The sequence below is a fragment of the Glycine soja genome, chromosome 3 (assembly GCF_004193775.1).
Source record: "Glycine soja cultivar W05 chromosome 3, ASM419377v2, whole genome shotgun sequence".
In the NCBI taxonomy this organism is placed as follows: Eukaryota; Viridiplantae; Streptophyta; class Magnoliopsida; order Fabales; family Fabaceae; genus Glycine; species Glycine soja.
Window position 1 is genome coordinate 44,616,669 of NC_041004.1, and position 21,066 is coordinate 44,637,734.

General features: G+C 29.0%; 1 protein-coding gene across 1 annotated transcript; it reads left to right on the forward strand.

Moving 5' to 3' along the window:
• The first annotated feature begins 15,427 nt into the window (after positions 1-15,427).
• Positions 15,428-17,433, forward strand: LOC114407483 (transcription factor MYB61-like). Its single transcript, XM_028370593.1, has 3 exons — positions 15,428-15,749; positions 15,848-15,977; positions 16,108-17,433. Exons 1-3 carry the CDS (start codon positions 15,617-15,619, stop codon positions 17,102-17,104), a joined length of 1,260 nt encoding a protein of 419 aa, XP_028226394.1. The 5' UTR covers positions 15,428-15,616; the 3' UTR covers positions 17,105-17,433.
• Positions 17,434-21,066: the final 3,633 nt, after the last annotated feature.

Sequence of the window (21,066 nt, forward strand, 5' to 3'; positions counted from 1 at the left end):
TTTTATTATTATTATTATTATTATTATTATTATTATTATTATGTATCTAAGATCTCTTGTGAACACAAACTTTGATTGAATTAAAATTTGAGAATTTTCTCATTTTCCCAACCTCTGGTATTCTTTCAAATCAACAAATTGTTGAATTATTCCATCACATACGATGCATCATGTGTGCAAATGTGGAATATGAAAAAGTCAATATTTTCTAGATGAATACTACACCTAATATAAAAAAAAATAACTTTTTTACATCAATCCTAATTCCAATTGACGTAAAATTTGGCTTTTTTTATTACTTATGATCACAACCAAATGATCAATATAGAAAATAGACTTTTATCATTGTATATACATCTTGTATATCAAGATACATTTGAGATAGTTGATTTTTTTTTTCTTATTGATTCCAATGAAAATAAAAATTAAAAATAAAAAAAAGGTGAGAATACACATTGATCGGCTCAAAGATAGTGCATCTAAGAATACCGAAGATGATAGGGTTCCATGATGAGGTTTATGATCAAGTAAGGTTTACCATGTGCCTGTTAATTTAGACAAGAAAATAACACAAGATAAGCAAATGGAATCAATAAACATGCCGATAAAAAAAAAAACATAGTTAAAATGTAAAATACAAAATAGACAAAAAAAAACGAATTTACCTATTCAAATTTCACGTAGAGATACTTTCCTACATAGCAAAAAAATTATATATGTAATTTTTTAAAATTAAAGATATCTCATACGAGTTAAATTCGAAATCGACCGCTAATTAAGTTAGAACATATATCTCACAGCAATAGAAAAAAAGAAAATACATATAAAAATATAATGGTGTCATGGCAAATATAGTCATAATACGGTGGAAAGACCACAAAAAATTTGATATATATCGTGATCATAACTGCAGTTTTTAATCACAAATTTACATTAATTTTTAAAATGTCGCAGTTCTTGATTATAGTTTAATTTGGCGTCAACAGCGTACCCTTTGAGCGGAAGAAGTAAGCAGGTAGCAATTACATGAAGATAAAATAATGATAGGCAGTGCAAATGCAAATTCACCCGTTCTTCACCGGAGAGAATATAAATATAAATTAATTAGCCTCGGTTTCACATCAATTGGTCGTTAACAGTGAATAATTAAAATATTTAACAGATGGGTTAAAACGGATTTGCCGACAGCCACTGTGTGCGATAAATTTCTTATCAGGGGGCAAGGCATATATATCAACGGTAATTAACTATGTTCACATCAAGTCACTTCAAATCGTAAAAGAATTGAAGAAAAAAATAGTCATATCAAGAGACTTTGACTTCCAATAAAAACTGTCACTTGATCATATATATGATCAAATAGTTACACAAGATATTCTGTGACGCTTACAATATTGGTACAGTAAATATACAGGTATAAAACCCACTTCCTAGTTAAATTTGCAGATATCATATATCACCTATTGCGCATCTAGAAGTTTGCTGGAGGAGTCGAACGATGACATGGCAGCTTGTTACTGCTAAGCAGACGAATACCCGGATTTTGGCAGATACGATAATGTTATAGAAGTATTGTAAATTATTCTAGTATCATATAAATAACATATAATAATTCAAATACATGGAAATGTGCATGTGAATAAGTATATTCTATTCCATTGGATGGAAATGATGGCTATGCCATATAAGTAGATGTACAATCCCATCAGCCCTATGCATCACGTCCGGAATTACTCATTGGCGTAGGGTTTTTCTTATGTGCAGCATTGGGTCCTGCATGAGCTAAGCTATGTCTAAAGACCAATAATTGAAATCCAAAGGTTTAGCTTTCATGTATGGCTCAGCTAGCTGAGTGGTGCCTAGCTCTATACATGCAACTTATCCTCTTTTGAAAATTGAAGATATCATCACATATATTGCCCATGTGCATGTGTACTCATCCTGAAGATTTCGTGACATTACCTTTTATATTGCCTGTCTTGGCTTCTCTTCCTTATGTACCCACCCTTGAACTTTCGAATCTACTTAATGAAAAAAGATAAAGAGAAAAAAAAAATTGACTTGCTGATTAATAATAGTAATGTTACATACAGCCACATTTTTAATACTCCATGTGTATATGTGTGTCAGCTCGATCTCTAGCTATCTCTTTTAAAATCACTAGTACAAAAATGCACTTTTTCTAAGAGTAGGTATCACTTATTAATTATAATACGAGTAGTTATCACTTTTAATATAAAATATTATTTTCATGTAATATACTCCTAAGATGCTAGCAAGTATAAAATTATTTAAAATACTTTTTAAAAGGGATAAAAAAACATTTTGTTTCCAAAATAGAAAAAAAATAATCAATAATCAAATTGTGCTTTATTCAAATATGATTACTTGCTTCAAAATTTAAAAGTTTGCCTCTTTAACGAATTGATCTTGGCGAGTTCAATCACATCATGCATACCTCATTCTGCAATCGATCTGAGCGCATAATCAAGAGTGAGGGATACGAATTGAATTCGGTGAGTCACTTTGTTGGATGCCATTCTAGCTTTCTGGGAGACACAGATGCAATGTACTCCAAATTTTGGCTAAATATGATTGACTTTTTAAGAGTTTGTTTTCACCTTAAGTTACTTGAGGAGAGAATAGCTGATTAAAAACAACTTGAGGAGAGATCTAGAATAGTACAACATGCTTATAAAAAAAATAGTACAACTGACATAACTCAGCTCAAAGAAATAATGATTCTATCTCTTTTTATTTAGTAAACTTCACATAAGGCAGTTGATTTTTAATTTTACATCTGTGGAACAATATATAAGAAATAATTATATGGCTTGAAGATGCTATCTGATCACAATAACATTGGAGTTATTAAGTTCCCGCAATCCTCCTTTCGTCTTTTCGTGTAACTCTCAATGATATTTTTCATAAATAAACGCGAACAGTGTATTTAATACTCTCAAATAGATTTCATAGTCATATATGTATAGCTATATGCATGTATCTTATAGCTAATTGTTAAACGTTTTTTTTCTAGAATCATCAATTGTTTGATTTGCATAGCAGCATTAACTCGATCAATAAATACACTAGATGGAGTGCTTTCATCATCATGAGACGTTATTGTAAGGAACCACACACACACACACGCACATATATATATATATATATATATACACACACACACAAAAGGAGAACGAAGCAGTTTGAACTTTAAAGGTAATAGCGTGATGAAGTTGTCTCTCTTTAATTAATTCAGCAACTATTGTTTGAATTGACACCCGGTAGTTACCAGTTATTTGGGGATCCAGCTTCCCCTGTGAAAGTAGTGCTTCTCTTTTTGGCATTATATTGCCTCTAGCCGGAGGATGATCATTTTGGTCCTTGTTGGGCACCCCAATTATTTAAGGGAAATGGCCCTAATTATATAAAGCAATAAGAAGGGGACCATATTTGACACAGACATTAATTATGTTGATCGATTAGAAAAATTCTAAACATACTCATTTTCTCTTTCATGTTATTTTCTTATCATCTTATACTCATTAATGTTTCCTTCACACACTTATTACATTGGAAAAAATTTATGGACACCCCAAACCCATGTGCGTGTGCAATAACTAGAAAGAGAAAAAAAATATAAATATAATAGGATTTATAGTGTGATAGAAAGAAAGATATAAAAAAAATAAAAAACATTGATAATATTTTTAAAATAATAAAGTATTTGTGTATCATTATTAAAAAAAAATCATAATTTGAAGATTATGAAATACCTTAGTTCTAGATTAAATGTCAACCTTGCAATAAACAATTTTTTATGAGAATTATTGGGGTGTTTGTAGTGTGGTCGTTTGATTTAATTTTAAAATAAAAAGTTATCTAAATTAAATATAAAAATAGCTTGTGATTTATTCTAGTTCAATTTATATATAATATTAAATCTCAACTGAATCAAATCAAATTGAATTTTTATAATATAATTTAATGATTTTTATATTTTTTAACATAATGTAAAAAATACACGGTTTCTGAATAAGAAAAATACAAGGTTTTTAAGTTTTTCAATGTTTTATCCATTTAGTGATTTATTGCAGTTTAATTTGGTTTTTAACATTCCTAAAAACTTATACTTGTTAGAAATTAAAAGAAGAAGAAAGAATAAATAATCATTTATTCGTGGAGGTCTTTTTTTCCACCAAAAATAAATGTATTAATATTTATATGGCACAAGTTGTACCATAATTCATGTACAAACTTAACCAAAATGCACGTCAAGCTTCCAACCTATGGTTGTTATATATTTATCCCACACTGATGAGAATAAATATCTATTAACCAAGAGGAAGAGCTGAATACACAAAAATGCCAACCAACTATATGTTTACGTATAAAACTACTAAATTCATCCTAGAATATACCAAATCCTCGCATTAAAAACACATCAATCACCGAAATCAGCCACCAAAGCATTTTTCGTGCAGTTCGATATTTCCCATTTTCTTTATGAAAGTTCATTTCATCAATAAAGTCCTATACTTGGATTGTTTTGCAAAATTTACATGTCAAAATTTATACTCAAGTGAAACTACATATTAAGTAATCAATTGCATTCCAAAAAAATATTAAGCAATTAATTAATAGTTTGTTTGCGGGATTGCTAGCTGCCTCACATTTGCGGTAAACTCGTGTAGATACTAGATGGTTTAAAAGGAAAGACAAGAAATTTAAATTCTTATGAGGATTATTTTAAATTTATATTTATTTTCTCTTCTATTTTTTCTATTCTTTTTAGTTTTTACTATTTCTCTTCTTCTTTTTAACATATCACTTATCATGTCATTCATTTTTTCCTGTGTTTTCCCCCTTATTAACTCTCTCTCTTCTCTTCTTATCAATCCATCCCAAATTAGGGTTTAAGTTTAGATTGTTCCTTCTTGCAAATATGAATTCTATCCTTCTTTTTATTTTGTGTAAAATTCACATATATGTACAATGTACGCCAAATCAATATGAAATGCTATACAAGTCAGCTTCAATTTACAATTTAGAAGGGACAAGTAAAAAGTGTAGCAAAATACCAAAATTTGGAAGTGATAGGACCCTATCATAAAGCTCATTCGTGTGATGTGATTTAATCGATCAGTTTAAGCAATGCATATGCACATAATTGAAAGGTCATGCAGCCACATCCATCTACGTCTCGCCTGGACCTCATTAAATGTTGACATGCATGTTGGGGGCCATATAGCCAATTAATTAATGTTCCATCCTCAGCTGGCTAACAATATCTCTAATAATATTAATATAAGTAATTTAATGTATCTAATTTATGTCACTTTAATTTTAAATAATTTAATTATTTTTAAATAAATATTATTATTAACAAATTTTTTAGTTTATAAATATTTTATTTTTTCTATATTTAATATAAAATTAAACAACTTATAAATAATAATTATTTATATAAATAATTTAAAATCACACGTGATACATTAAAATATTTTTTGTTAAACAATTATCATGTATATGCTTTAATCCTTACAGAATGCACACAGCTGTAATTACCTCATATTTTCCCTTTTCACTCTACTAATCAGTTGGGAGATCAAGTTCTAACATCATTTTTTCATGTGGTGATTTTCATTTTTCAACAAAATATTAATAGTGGGATTTGAAAACTTATCGGTTCTGTGACGACTTTGAAAAATGACATAAAGATTTTAAATGAAATTTTAAATGAAATTTTAAAGATAATACTACAGATATTTTTTAAAGCCTCAATTTACTTTTTAAAATAATAAAAACTACTAAAGAGATATTTAAAATTAGTTTTTAGTGATACTAAAAGTTGTAGAAAAAGGCATCATATAATTGAAAGACACTTTCATGATTATTGACAAATTGTTAAATGATTTATTTACGGATATGTTTGCAAATTATTTTAGTTAATTTTTTTACTAATTTATTTTTTACTGTTTGATAAATAATTTTTTTAATAACTTTTATTATTTTTTAAAATATAACTTGTATTTTTAAAATGCTATTTGCATTTTAAAAACATTGAATTTTAATTTTTTATATTTATTCTTTTTTATCTTTAACATATTGATAAAAAATTATTATTCTTTTTAAATAAAATAAGATTTTATTATTTATTTACTCATTCACATTACAGTATCCTACATCACGAATTGAAAATAATAAATGTTATTTTTTTAAAAAGTAATTTGTTGTAGATGATTTATTTTAATTATTATACTAATTAGTATACTAAAAATATAATGTTTATTTAAGGGTATATTTTTTATTTTAGAATTAATTAAAAATATTTGAAGATATAATATAAGATTAATAGCAGAATACACCATATGAAAAAATGTAATAATTAAAACTAAAATAATTTATCTAAATAAAAATTAGAAAAAATTTTAAAAATAAAAATGTAACACCTTAAAATATATTTTTATCCATAAAATAAAATTAAAATTTATATAAAATAATACATAATATATTATTTTATATTTTTCAGATAATCAAAAGATCATTTTTAAATATTTATGATTTGATAAGTTAAGTTAACATCTTTTAGTTATTAATTACTAACTTTCTATTATTATCTAACTTTTTAGTTAATTTTTTTAAATATATCCTAAAAAAGAAATAAAGTGAAAATAATATATATATATATATATATATATATATATATATATATATATATATATCACTTCGAAGGGGATAATATATTTTTTTAATAAAAAACGAAAAATTGTGATTTAATTTTTTTCTAAGAGAGAAGTACGATTTACTCATTTAATTTTTAACATCATTTTCCTATAATCCGATTGCTCAATATTTCCTCTCGTTTGTTTGCATATGACGTTTTCATCAAAGTAATTGTAAGGGTCCCATAAATTCTTTTTTTTTTTTCTTTTGTTATAGGTCTCCCATAAATTCGTAGTGTCTTTCTCTTTAATAGAAAAATTTAGTGTGCGTTCGTTTGCATTATAATAATGTGGGACTCACATTTTACATTATATTTTAATTTAAAATTTTTATATTAATTTTTTTTCTATTTCTTTTCATTCTACTTCTACCAAACGTACGCCCATACTGGAAAAAAAATATATAAAGGGAATGATTTTGAAAAGCATAAAAAAATGTACATAAAGGGAATATAAAAGTCAAACATGTCTGCAAAGGAACTGACCAGTTAGGCCTGACAATTCGAAGCACCATGAACTTAGTAATAATAACAATATAAGGCACGTAAAAGTATTTGATTGGTAAGTCAATTTTATTCTCATAAAAAAATTATCTGTAAGAATTAAAAATAATATCAAAAAAATTATTATAATTCTGTGTTGAAGGAACTAAAATAAACCCCTAAACCTACTTTTATGATCTGAAAATACAACTTAATTTTAGTGTTAATAATGTTCTAATATTATATTTTTTATTAATTATTTTAATATTTTATTAAATAAGTATTAAATAAAACGTGAGTATATTTATATCTTAAAAATATATATTGAATTTTTTTATTTAATAAATAAAAATTTATAAAAAAAAAGTTGTTGGTGTATTTAACTAAAATATCTTTCAGAAAATAAAATATACGTAAATTTTTTTTATATAAGAAATGAAAAATCTCTTTATTTTCAACACTAAATAATATTAATAAATTTGTCCAGTCTTATTATTTGTTATCTTATTTTCCCACTGTCGGTAGCCCTTTTAATATTCTTTCTTATTCTTATATAAATAAACGATATTTTGAATGGTTGTTAAATTTTCTGTTCAAAACACGTGCTACTGTTCTATTTCAACAATAAATTATAATATTGAAGAAAATGTAAAATAATAATACTAAGTTTTGAGAAATATTTATTGGATGCCATTTACATTTCATTTTGGTTGTTGTCCTATGTAATAATTAATAGTGAGCATTCTTTTAGACATTTTGTTGCATATAATGAGAAAGGCAGAGATAGACTCATAATATTCCATCGTGAGTTGATGATTGATATTTTGATTGAATGTATGTATACATACATAATAAATTGTAAATTTAATATTTAATTTTAAAATAAGAAAATATACTTTATTTTTCATCTCATGGCCATTGGCCAAATCCAAAAACTGAACATCAGGGAGTTTGAATTCGAACGATATTTAAGAAACAAGTCATACTCCATCCATGATGGCTGCAACTAAAAAGGTTAATATAATTGAATCTCCCATTGATGAAATTAAGATTCCGAGGAATGACATAATGCGTGGAGGTACAATGATAAACCAGTCCTTCAATAATCCATCTAGGGCCCAAGAACAATGCCTACACATCAATCCTTATCTATGGTGATGGTGGAGCAGCAAGGACATGTTTAGATCGATGAGATAAATCGAACCACTCAAAATTTAGATCATTTTTTTCTTTGCATCATGCGTTTCTTCCTTTTTATGTGTTATCTTATTGTTTTTGTGGTTGCTAGCCATATTCAAATATCTTACTGGCAACATAATTATTTGGAGGGCAAATTAATAAGTGTGTTTCACAAGTTATTTTAATTAATTTATAAATTATTTAATTATTTTATAAGTTAATTAGATTAAATATATGTGTCTGGTAAATGTATTTATTTTATTATTTTAAAACTTTATTTTACATACTATTCCAAGTAATATTTGAATGAAACACTAGGTTGACCTAATAATGGATAGTTAGGATAATATATATGAAGTCATAGGTTCTCTATTCACTACAAACATTGTGCTCACAGAGAGTAATATTGGAACTTATAATTTATAGTTTATTATCATTTTTTTCATAAAATTTCTCACATATTTCAAAACTGTACTATTATTTTTAATTATTCTATTATTTATACCAATATATTTTAATAATTATTAAAATATTTAATCTGGAAACAGAAAATACAAAGACAGAAAACTTAAAATATAAACTATAACTACCTAAAAATCGTAAAAAACACTGTCTAAAAATATTTTTTGTCTATAAATAGAAATATATTGAAAAATAATAATATAAATAAAAATATTTTACAAACAACTGACATAATGTATTATTTTTCGTTTATAAACTAATTTAACAATTAATTTTATCAAATACTTTCAAAATTTAATAAATTAACTTTAAAACTTTTTAAATTATTTTTTTTAAATTTCAATTATTAATTACACCTAATTAGCCAATCGCACCCTAAATCAAATTAATACCATCACTTATAATTAGCATCACGTGATATATGTCACATTGTTTGTTTTTATCTCTTTTTCTTCTATAAAACAATTTTATTCCTATTTAGACATGACTTTTCAATGAATATAAGATATCACAAGTTTGAAATAAATTGAATACCAGTTATGTACTCAAGCTTTTTTTTCTTTTAAAATAAATACACAAATTCGAAATGTCAATTGGCTTTGTACAATATCATTGTCTTTTTGTCTTTATATTATCCTGGGCACTCATATAGCAAAATATTATGAAATCTTATCAATAGTCACCTTTTGAACTTTTGTTTTGTTCTTGAAACTGCAGCTCATTTGTCACTATGCATCCCATGCTTAGTTCCTTACCAATTAATTATACAAAGATCAATTTATTCACTCTTACTATAATTTTAAACTTTGAATTTTAAAAATAAGAACATTTCTTTTTATTTTTTTATTATATATGAATCCAACGCTTATTTATATATGTGTGTGAGGGAAAGATCAAATGACTTTAGTGTAATTTATATCAAATTATTACATCATTTAATAACTTGATATAATACATAAATTTGATCAATCAAATTGTTGAATTATCAATATTATCTATTTTGGTTGTGTCAAATTTTATGAAAATTGATCATTAATATATAAAAAATGATCAAATAATTTATATTTTAAAAAATATATATTATCTCAATTTTGATTTATGTAAATGAGATATCAAATAAAAATTTTGATTAAAATAAAATTTGATAAATATGATGTACATGAATAAAAGGAAATTTCAATTTAATAGTTGGTTTTGAGATATAATTATTCAATTGAAATTGAAAGAAAATTATTATATGGTGCAATAATCAATGTAAGTTACACTGATGTCATTTATATATATATATATATATATATATATATATATACTATTAAGTTACTAATTACTTTTAAATTATTCATTTACAATTAAAATATAACAATAATTGATTTATAAATTAAAAACTCTTGTACTGTACGAGTTACTACACTAGCAAAATAGAAATGAGTGCTAGGAGCTACTTATAAGGAACCCTATAATATTATCTTGAAATGAATGTTAGCACATTTTATCTGGTACTTTCTTTTTAATATTTTTATTGTAATTAGTTAAAATTTATTAGAAATGATTCATTTTGGTGGGTCATACTTCTCATAATGATTATTTCTCCTGATTTAAAATTATGATAAACTAAATTGATGGTTTCTAATAAATTTTAATCAATTTTATTTTTAAAAATATTAAATAAAATTATTCATTTTAATCAATTATAAAGAAGATATTAAAAAGGGTGTCGCTTTCCGTCGAAAGAAAAAAAGAGGGTCAAGTAAAATTCCTCTTAATTATTCTAATATAGTAGCTAGCTACTAGCTAGCCTAACAACTACACTAGCTAATTTATCCTATAATCAGATGCTCGATTGAGAATATAACTCCTCTAATGCCTTTTTTTTTTTTCTTTCACGAAGGACTCCTCCAATACTTTGATTCACAGGCTACATCTACTATCTTTGACTAATATTAACATTATCCATTTAATTCCCGAAAAAAAGTCTCTAGCTAAATCTATAGTGTCGAATAACTACTTTTGATTTCATTTACTTTAATTTTCATTTACTATCAAAATAATGCTTAGAACATTGTGCGCATTATCCAAACTCCCCTCTAATAGACTGACCGTAGTGAGTTGCTTAAAAGTTTTTAAATGAATCTCCAAAATCTATCTTAATTTTATAAGATTAATGCTTTAGAATTTTAAACAGCACATACTTTAAAATAAAATCTCCATTTCTTTTTAATTATTAGTTTTGGGAAAAAGGCTACTGTAATTTGTTTATTAATTTAAAAATAAAAGATAACATTAATAATTATTATTTGTTAGAATGTTATTTTCACTAACTTATTGGATATTAACTAAGGTATCTCTATAAGTATTAAATACCTTGAAACTAATCCGTAATATGGTGTTGTGACAAGGAAGGTATCCAACAATTACCTTCTCAAAGGGAGTGAAAATAACAATTTATTTTTTATATAAGAGTTAAAAGAAAAAATTGATAAGAACCATACGTATGCTTTTTTTATCCAGACGTTATTGGTAATACGTCCCCTTATTTCACATTTTGATTTTGGCCAAAGTACGTACAAAATTAATTGGTCGAACAAAGGTACATATCATTGCTCCTTGTGTAACCACGACACCATTGTTTTTAGTTTTCTTTTTCTAATTCTGTCAGTTGTACTTCAAAGATGTTGACTAAATTATTAAATAAAGGGAAAAGGTTATTATTTCATGAATAGACAATATTAAATTTTAATTATTAGAAAATTAAATAGTTTTTAATCAAGCAACATTTACTGAATACTTAGTTAACAAGACTTCTATTATGGGAAATTTTAATTGATAAATTATTGTAAGTTGAAGCTTTGGGGACCACAATGTTGGCATCCAAGCACAAGCACAAGTCCAGATGCAGCAATGGGGGGAAAATTCAACTACTAATCAAGCAACTGCATTGTATAAATTGATCTATGTTCCTAAAATGTACTATAAAATATTACTGAGATATAATTGGGGAAGAACCGTAATGATTATGATTAAAGTTATATAAAATTGTTTGTAACAGATTGATGTTGTGTTTCATGATCCCATACTTTGATATTTTTTTTATTGTTGTTTTTGTGATTCTTAAAGGTTCTACAGTTCGATGTGGGCCTCATATTGGACAGTTAATGATAAGCAATAATTCATAATGCTTCTCCTTTCCTTTGTTTTTTTAAATTAAATCTTATATATGGTTCTCTTTTTAAAAATTTAATATATAAAATATATGATGTTGATGAGTTTGTATGTGCTGCAGACTAGGTTAACGTTATTTCCCTTTCTAATTGTAGAGGAGTTAATGTTGAGCTGCAGAATATTTTTTCCATTTTTAAATACAGAAGCTTCTTAATTCTTATCCTTACCTGAGTTTCTGAGTAAAAAAAGACGCAGAAAGCACGAATGGGGAGGCCTTAGGCTATAAAGAAAAAGAAAGAACAGAACATGGACAGAGAGGGTCAGAGAGGAAGAACCACAAATACAAGACCATTCCATTGTGCTTTAGTTTTATTATAATATATATAAATACAAATATATCTGCTTTTGTGTATTCCTGTATGGGTACATGATAACATGAACTTAAAGTATTATCACTGTCATGCTTTGTTCTTTCTCTTTTCTGTTTTCCTTTTAGCTTTTGATTATTCAAAAATAATAATTTAATCGAAACAGAATACATTTCGCATATAATTACTTATCAAATGGGGAAGTGCCATTTAGGCATTTATATAATGTATTATGCTTTTTTTTACTCATTTTTTGGTTTTTCACACGAGCTCAGTTTCTTGTATGAAATGATAAAATACGAAATCAATGAATATTTCAAACCATACATGGTGCTTGATTGGTCGATGAACAAAACCTTTGGATTTGGATACAAAATGAGTAAAACCTTTAGTTTATGTTATGAGTAAAGCTATATTTTCTTTTAAAATAATATCAATCTTTTTTTAATTACGTTGTATAATATTAATATTAATCTTTTTAATACTTTGTAAAAAATGTATAAAAAAAACATTTACTTTTTCATTTGGTAAATATAAGAATTGGTATTTATTTTATAGACTACAAGTATTTTCAAACTATAGTTTTGTTTAAATTACCTGTGGTATGATTATGAATGATAAAACTTTTTCCAACATTTAACACAAATACGCATCTGAATTAATTCAAGATCACTCGTAAAAAAATAGTAATGTTATACTTGTGTGCTAATATTTAATGACAAATACGACTATATAATAATATTTAAAGAAGAAGGAATTTAACGATTTAAATAATATTTTGGCTAATTAATCTAAGAAGTAAAACCAAAGAACTTGCGTATCATTTGTTCAGAGAAATATTGCACATGTGATGACCATACATGCCGGTGGGATGGTTGTGGACTTAATAATAAGATTTTAATAAATCCATTGACAAATTATTATCGTCTGAATCAGCTAATGCGCCCAAATGTTAGTTGTCCATAATTAAAGCTTTGCTTAAAAGTGGCAGGTTAATAATTGAGAGAGAAAAAAGATACTTTCGTTAAATAGAAATGATATAAAACCCCGTAATATTCAAAATGGTTAGCTTATATTTTTTTCTTGTAGAATATTTTCTAAATTTCGTTGCTATCTGCTAGCTACTGTAGATGCGTCTATGTGACCAATATCCATATATATTTTTATTTAATCTAATCATTTCTTTTACTCTACTTTCCTTTTTTTCTGGTCAATTTACTCCATAGAGTAAAGTTTCCATATTATAAATGAGTTCAACAAAAGAAGAACTGAGAGAAATCTATACTTGAAAATGGAAACTATGTCAAAAGGAATTAATTAATTGACAAACACTCAGTGGATTTCTACATATAAAGGGTAACGTGCATTATTTGTAATTAAAAAAAAAGAAAAGAAAAACATTGTTCTTTCCACGTATTGATGGAACTTTTCAAAGAAATCATGACAATGGATGAATTACACATAAAGCTCAAAGCATAAAGAACAGACAGAATCCTATTTTATTTATTTATTTTGTCATACCCAAGTTTTCCAGCTCTAGCTAAAGGGGTATGTCACTATTTGACATTTCGCTTGTCACACAGATGGGTAAAAATTAGGGTGCTTGTCGTATGGATTTTGATTGAACTTGTGTCTCACTCAGTCTTAATTCTTAAATCATCAGGCTAATTATTCAGAATCATTTTTGTTCTTAAATTCGAAAGAAAGGTGGAAAAAAAACACCTTTGATAATGTGCATATCTAATTGATATTGAATTTAAGTAGGATCAAATTATATTCACTCGAACTGAAAATTAACAGGGATTATAATTATATCTGAACTTATGGGTATTCATTCATTCAATATCTTTCCAACTTAGACAGAAAAAAATTGCTTTAACCCGGAGTAAGAGCGGATTCAAGCTTTCTACTTGTAAAAATAGCTTGTTTATTACTTTTATTTTAATTTTAAAATATAAATAAATAACTTAGCTAATTTCAGTGTGAGAATGGTAAAACTATTATATATTATATATATAATATCTTCTGTATCCCTCTCAACCTACAACAAAAGATGTCATTGAAAACCACGAGCCAAGTAACGAAGGTGAAATGAAAGAAAATAAAAATGAATAGCAAGTCCTAAGTTAATTTTTTTTATATAAGTAAATCCTAAGTTAATTTTATTCTACTCAATGATTAAAAATATATTTTATACGTGAATTAGATCATGTTACACGAGTATCGCCCTGATCTTTCCTCACGAGACACCGAACCAGGACATAAGGAGGTGTACGGATCTAAATTAAGTTGAGGCACAAGTCTGGTTCATGAACACCTCGTACAAATTGTAGTGTGTGGCGAGGAAATTTGCTGTGGTTTCATTTTAATTGTTTCATTTGTTATAATTGCATTTTTTTTTTCTTCATGAGGGGGTCCGTAGTGGTGCTACGTTATAGGATTAGTCAACACACACTGTATTTTGTACCTAGCAAAAGATAACTTGTAACGTGTTCAGAAGAGACGTAAACTTCTGCCACTTCTCATTTCGTTCCTTCCTCATATAACTCTTGGAGTATCAATTTTTTCATGCTTCATTTACAAGCATGGATTGTAATCAGATAAATCTTTCCCTCCATAAGACTACCAGCGAAATTGCCCCACCATTACTACAAAAGACATCAACACTCACAAGTCATACCTCTGATAAGACATGGTATACTGTTTTTTTGGGTAAACCTAGATCATCTTAACCAACAGTTTGAGACTATTCTTTAGGGTATTGATATTTTTAACAAATGTTTTTCTATACATGACATGACAATTAAACTTCTACCATATATTTGAAATACATGATTATCTGTTAACTGATGTTGGTACATGGTATATTTATTGTTTATTAACCCCATATTTTCTGATTTTCTCACTTAGCTAAAATGAACCTTCCCTGAGTCCAAATCCATTCCATACGTACACATACTTTTAAGAGGAAAAAAGAAAGAAATAGAAGGAACCTTACTACCGAGTACTGACTATGACATCTCTCATGGGGCCTTCATCTTATATTAATTCAACTCCTTTTCTTAGCTGCCACTTCATTTTCCTGTAATCAATTCACATAATCTCTCTCGCTCTCATATTCTCCCTATCAGTGCCCCTCCGGCTGACATTTCACCTACAAGTTCTATTCAATAAGCCATCAGTTAATTGGAGAGGTAGTTCACCCCCTTATTTTTGGTGGGGAAAAAAACCACAATACAAGATGGGAAGGCACTCTTGCTGTTACAAACAGAAACTTAGGAAGGGTCTTTGGTCACCAGAAGAAGATGAAAAACTTTTGAGGCATATCACTAAGTACGGTCATGGATGTTGGAGCTCAGTTCCTAAGCAAGCAGGTACTCCAACACTGTATAGTCTATACCACCCCATTTAGCATAAAAATCAAGGGAAGAAAACTGTAGTTCATTTTCCCGTCAATGTCCTTTATTGGCAGGTTTGCAGAGGTGCGGCAAAAGCTGCAGGCTTAGGTGGATCAATTATTTAAGGCCTGATTTGAAGAGAGGTACATTTTCACAAGAGGAGGAAAATCTCATCATTGAACTTCATGCAGTGCTAGGGAACAGGTAAATCTAACAATCCTTCTTTACATGATTTTATTAGTCTCTGACTCTCGGCCGATGGATACCTGTTTTCTTGTGATTGGGTCATCCTAGATATCTTGACATGGATATCCTTTTGTTTTCTTCTTCTCAGATGGTCTCAAATTGCAGCACAATTGCCAGGGAGGACTGACAATGAAATAAAGAATCTGTGGAATTCTTGCTTAAAGAAGAAACTCAGGCAAAGAGGAATAGACCCTGTGACACATAAGCCACTGTCAGAGGTTGAGAATGGAGAGGAGGGCAAAACGAGGAGCCAAGAATTATCCAATGAACTGAACCTCCTGAATTCAGAGAGCTTCAAGTCAGATGAAGGGTCCTATGAGCAGAGAGCATCATCAATTGCCCCCAAAGCCTATGAGATGGAAGGCTCTTGCAGCTCCAAGATTAACAACACCAAAAACGACACCAACTTGATGTCCAATTGTTCCAACAAAGACATGTTCCTAGACAGCTACACCACTAGTTGCCAACCCTCAGATTTGATGGGAAATTACCCTCTTCATATCACTGACACTCTCCCAACCAATTCAAACTCTTGCCATTGGTTCAGCCAAACTGCAAGACCCTTTGATATAAACTCAAACTCTGAGTTTACAATTACTTCCAATGTTATGTCCATTCTTCCACCTACAACAACCTCATTCCTCCCAAGTACTTCTTTTTGCTACAAGTCATCACTTGGTGTCCCTTCAGAAGATATTTCAGCACCCTCTTTTGGATTGAATGGTCCCAGTTACTGGGAAGCAAGTGCCTCCAACAACAGCAATGGAAGCAACAACACGAGTGATGGCAGCAGAGAGTTGACAACTACAAGTAGCAAGAACAGTGTGCTCTCTTCTTGGGAATTGACAGAAGAAGCAAAGTGGTCTGAGTACCTCCACAACCCAATGTTAATGCTGGCAGCTCCTGAATCATTGTGCAACCAAATTAGGCCAGCCACACATTTGATACCTGATAACACTTTAGGGGCAATAATATTGCCTGATTCCAAGAATCAACAACAACAACAACAACAACAACAGTCTCAAAATTCTTGCATCTTCTCCAAGGACGTGCAGAAGCTAACAGCAGCATTTGGACATATATAGCACCAGGCTTTGACACAATGAAATACTATTTTAGAAGGGCTTTTCAAGGGATTTATTTGTGTTCTTGGTACAGGTGTGTGAAACCACAGATTAATTTTGCTCTTGTATATAGATAAGGTCAGTCACAAAAAAAAACATTTTTCGTTTTGGTAATATACTTGTGAGCCAAATCATTTGTCTTTTTTTACCTTCTCGGGTGTGGGTGGAAAATAGAATTGCAGAATAAGGATTGCTCTGCTTTGGTCTTTCTACTCTTTCTTTTCTTTTCTTTGCGACACTGTTGACTGCATTGCAATGGTTCATTCATTAATTTCCTATACTTTTTACCATCACAGATGTTTATTAGCACACGGGAAGTATCACTTTTAGATACTTTGGCTACACAGTATTTACCGAATCTCTTTCGTCCGTTATGATCTTCTATTCTTCTCTCACCACACTATCTTTTAGAGTACTCAAAATGGCATCAAACTTGTGCAGCCAAAACATTACCTTATCCAATATCCTAAGGGTTGCCCATCATCATGACATAAGAATGATTTATTTATTTATTTCACTTACATACATAAATAATAGCCTAAGCATTGAGACTTTCCCATCAAAGTAAGTTTTAATTTTACTTGCACAAGGAGGTGGCTGGTGTTGTTCTCTCTAAGAAAAAACTACAAGTGAATAATAATTTGCTTTATTCATCACAAAGAAAGGGACAGGACCAAAAATTAAATTCAGAAAAAGATGCCCCTGGGTAATCTTTGACATTTGCGAACATTTTGCTATTATTTTTATAAGTTCTCCCTCTTACAAGTCATTGACGCAAGGGAAGACTAACAAGTAACATGATCATGTGCGCGTTATGTAGAGTGGCACCACTAATGAATTGAAGTTGAAAGTTGGTCACTTAGTTACGGTCCGTACAATGAGACATGGACCTCTAAGTTAATGTGCGCCTTATGTGTGTGGACGTGTCTTTTAGCCCTTTGAACACACTTGAAAAATATTATCTCATCTCAAACTCAAACTCCAACAACCACTTTGAAAAGTGAGAACCTTTCAATTCCAAGAGTGAGGTGCTACAGCTTAAATCCAAGGTAGTTTCAGAAAAGTGGCTTGTGGCTAATCACATCCCCGCCACAGGTGGCAACATCAATATCCCTTTGGCTCTCGTGTGCAAATCCACCCCACACCCTCCACCGATTCTGCAGATTTTATTTCATTGATTCTCTACGATTTACTTCCACAATTCCAAATATATATTTACTAAAGTAATCTAACAGTTTATAAGTTTACTTTACAAAACTTTTATTTTAATCTGATTCTATAAAATGTTACAAAGTTTCATTCTCTTCAGTTCTTAATATCTGTAAAAATCAAACGACAAGGGATTAAAGTAAATAACATTTTGTAAAGTGAAAATTTTGTAAAATCTAGAGTTAAAGTAAAAGATATTTACAATTTGAGGATTAAGGTAGAGGCTTACTAAGTTAGTTATAACCGTGTTTTAACATTGACTTAGGTATTAAGTTACTGGAAGGTATGCGTGAGAGAGTGACAAGTACCCCATTTTCCTTACAGAACACTTGGACAAGAATGATATAAGAACTAAATTATATTCGATCCACACGTCGATTAGTCCATAATTTGTAGGGAGTTCGAATACGAGGTGCCCCAATGGTTTCATTTGAGTGAGTTATAAGCCATCGTCAACAAATGCATGTGTACACAGTACACACTAGTCAGGATATATGAAAAGCATAACTGCTACAGTAAATAATTAACAAAATATAAAACTGGATCATAAATTATTTTTTACTTTCCTGGCATACTAAGCAAAGGTAATAAGTACAGGTTACTGCAAGGATGCAATCAAAATGCACCTTTCCTGCTGTAAGCAGCCGTTTAGCCAGCATATCCAAGTTTGAACTTTATCCGAATTATGAAAACCATTTAGTTTAAAGGCAATTATAAAGTAAATATCAAGGTGGTCAGATATGAATGCCTTTGGATTACACGCTGGACTCAGATTTATGTGGTACACATCTAGTTGGTGTGTAGAAATATTTAGGGTAGGCTAACTTCTATCCTCATCTCCTGTTTGTATTTTTTGTTTTCGCTTTTAATTTATAAATTTGTTATTTTGTTTCCTACTTACAAATATATATTTGTACAAGAAAAAAGTAAAAACAGAAATAAATTAAAAACAAGATGACAGTTTTGTAAATTAAAAGTGAAAATAGAAAATAAAAATGTAAGTAGATAGACTCTTTTAAGTATTTGACATGTTATTTTACATATGGGAAATATTTAACATTAATTCTTGCTTAAATAATAGTATTTCGAAATGATAATAGCACACTGCAAAGCTAGCAAACCAGAGAATAACTTCAAGTTCAAATTAGAGTCAAAATGTGAACTTCCAACACAACAATGAAGTGTTGAACACCAATCCAAGTAGTAGCTAGATGTTAAAAATTGAACTTGACAGTGAACTATAAACGTTTCAGTGGTGTTGCAGATATGGTTACTCGTTAGATAATTGGTATGCACAAGGGCAAAGAATTAATCATCTAAGTACCTCAAGTTACCTTACAACATGTCAAACTACACGATGTGTCCTACACTTGAGTAGTCCATAGGTTGAGTTGGACCCAGCAAAAAAAATTGGTACCAATAAAAGGCATGCATGTGGCTACCAGTATTTGTATAGCCTAAAGAGGACAAAGATATAAGGTATTTAAGCTTCTAAAGTATGAGAAATCATCGAAGAAAGAGAGTGAGAATAAATGATTAAGTTGTGCGCGGCTTTATCTTATCCCAACTGTTACCGTGAATTACATGTAAGGAATGCTTTCAAGTTTCGTGAATAGTGTTACAGTTGCGGTAAGCACGTAACTGCATGAAATCTCCACCGTTATAAGAAAAATAAAATAAAAAATATATATATATTAAATTATTCAAGTAAAAAAACTGGACCTTTGGATTATGATTGTGACTGCAAGGCCCTGTGATTGCTTTTAATTGCAGGCAATCCGGGCCCGTTTGTTAGACTCTGAATTGCGTTTCCTATTTTTGGTCAACGATTCGCTCTTGTGCGAAGAATTCACGTTTATTGATTCTTGTTTGATTTTGGGCCTATGAAGAGCTTATCCCTGTAACAGTTATTTGTTAATACTGATGGAAAAGCCCATCTGGTTAATCTGGACTGTTTCAAAGAGGCCCAAATTAGATTCTGCCTCAGTGTTGAACAAAAATATGTTAGCCATCCATGAACATAATTATTAGAGAGGGTAATGGCTGACCAAAAAAAAACGTCATATACAGCTAGAAATAAATCATTTGAAATTTTGACAGAACTCACCTAAATTCAAGTGCAGGTGTTTGACCAAATAAAGTACTGGCATCGTGTAACTAGTAGCATATCATCGGATTTTTAACATCCCACTGCAAAAAAAATAAAAATATTCGTTTGTTTAATTTTTTTTAAATAATAATAAAATAAACAGATTTATATTTTTATATATTTTTTTAAAAAAATTATAAAAAATGGTTTTCAATTTTTTAAAATTATTTAAAAAGCATGTTTTAAAATATTTTTTTTAAGTTTAACCATACTGACTCTATATGGAATCATCAATATTGAGTCACCCATTAATGTCTAGACATAGAACCCAAAGAGAGGGGGCTAGAAAAATATGTTTTTGATAAAAACAAAAGGGCCCAAAATAAATAAAAAGGTCAAACCAAGCGAAAAGGTGGGAGGGGGGAGAAAAAAAACACGAGCCTAACTTAGAGAGAGATGTAAATCAAGTTACAGTTGACAATTGTTTTTTTGAAGGGTACAACTGAAAATTGTTAGACTTGAGAAAAGAATATCTCACATTGGTGGATTAGAAAAAAAAATTGAGAGATATATAAGTAAAAAACCTACACTCTTTCATATTCATAGCGTGAGGCACACATATAAT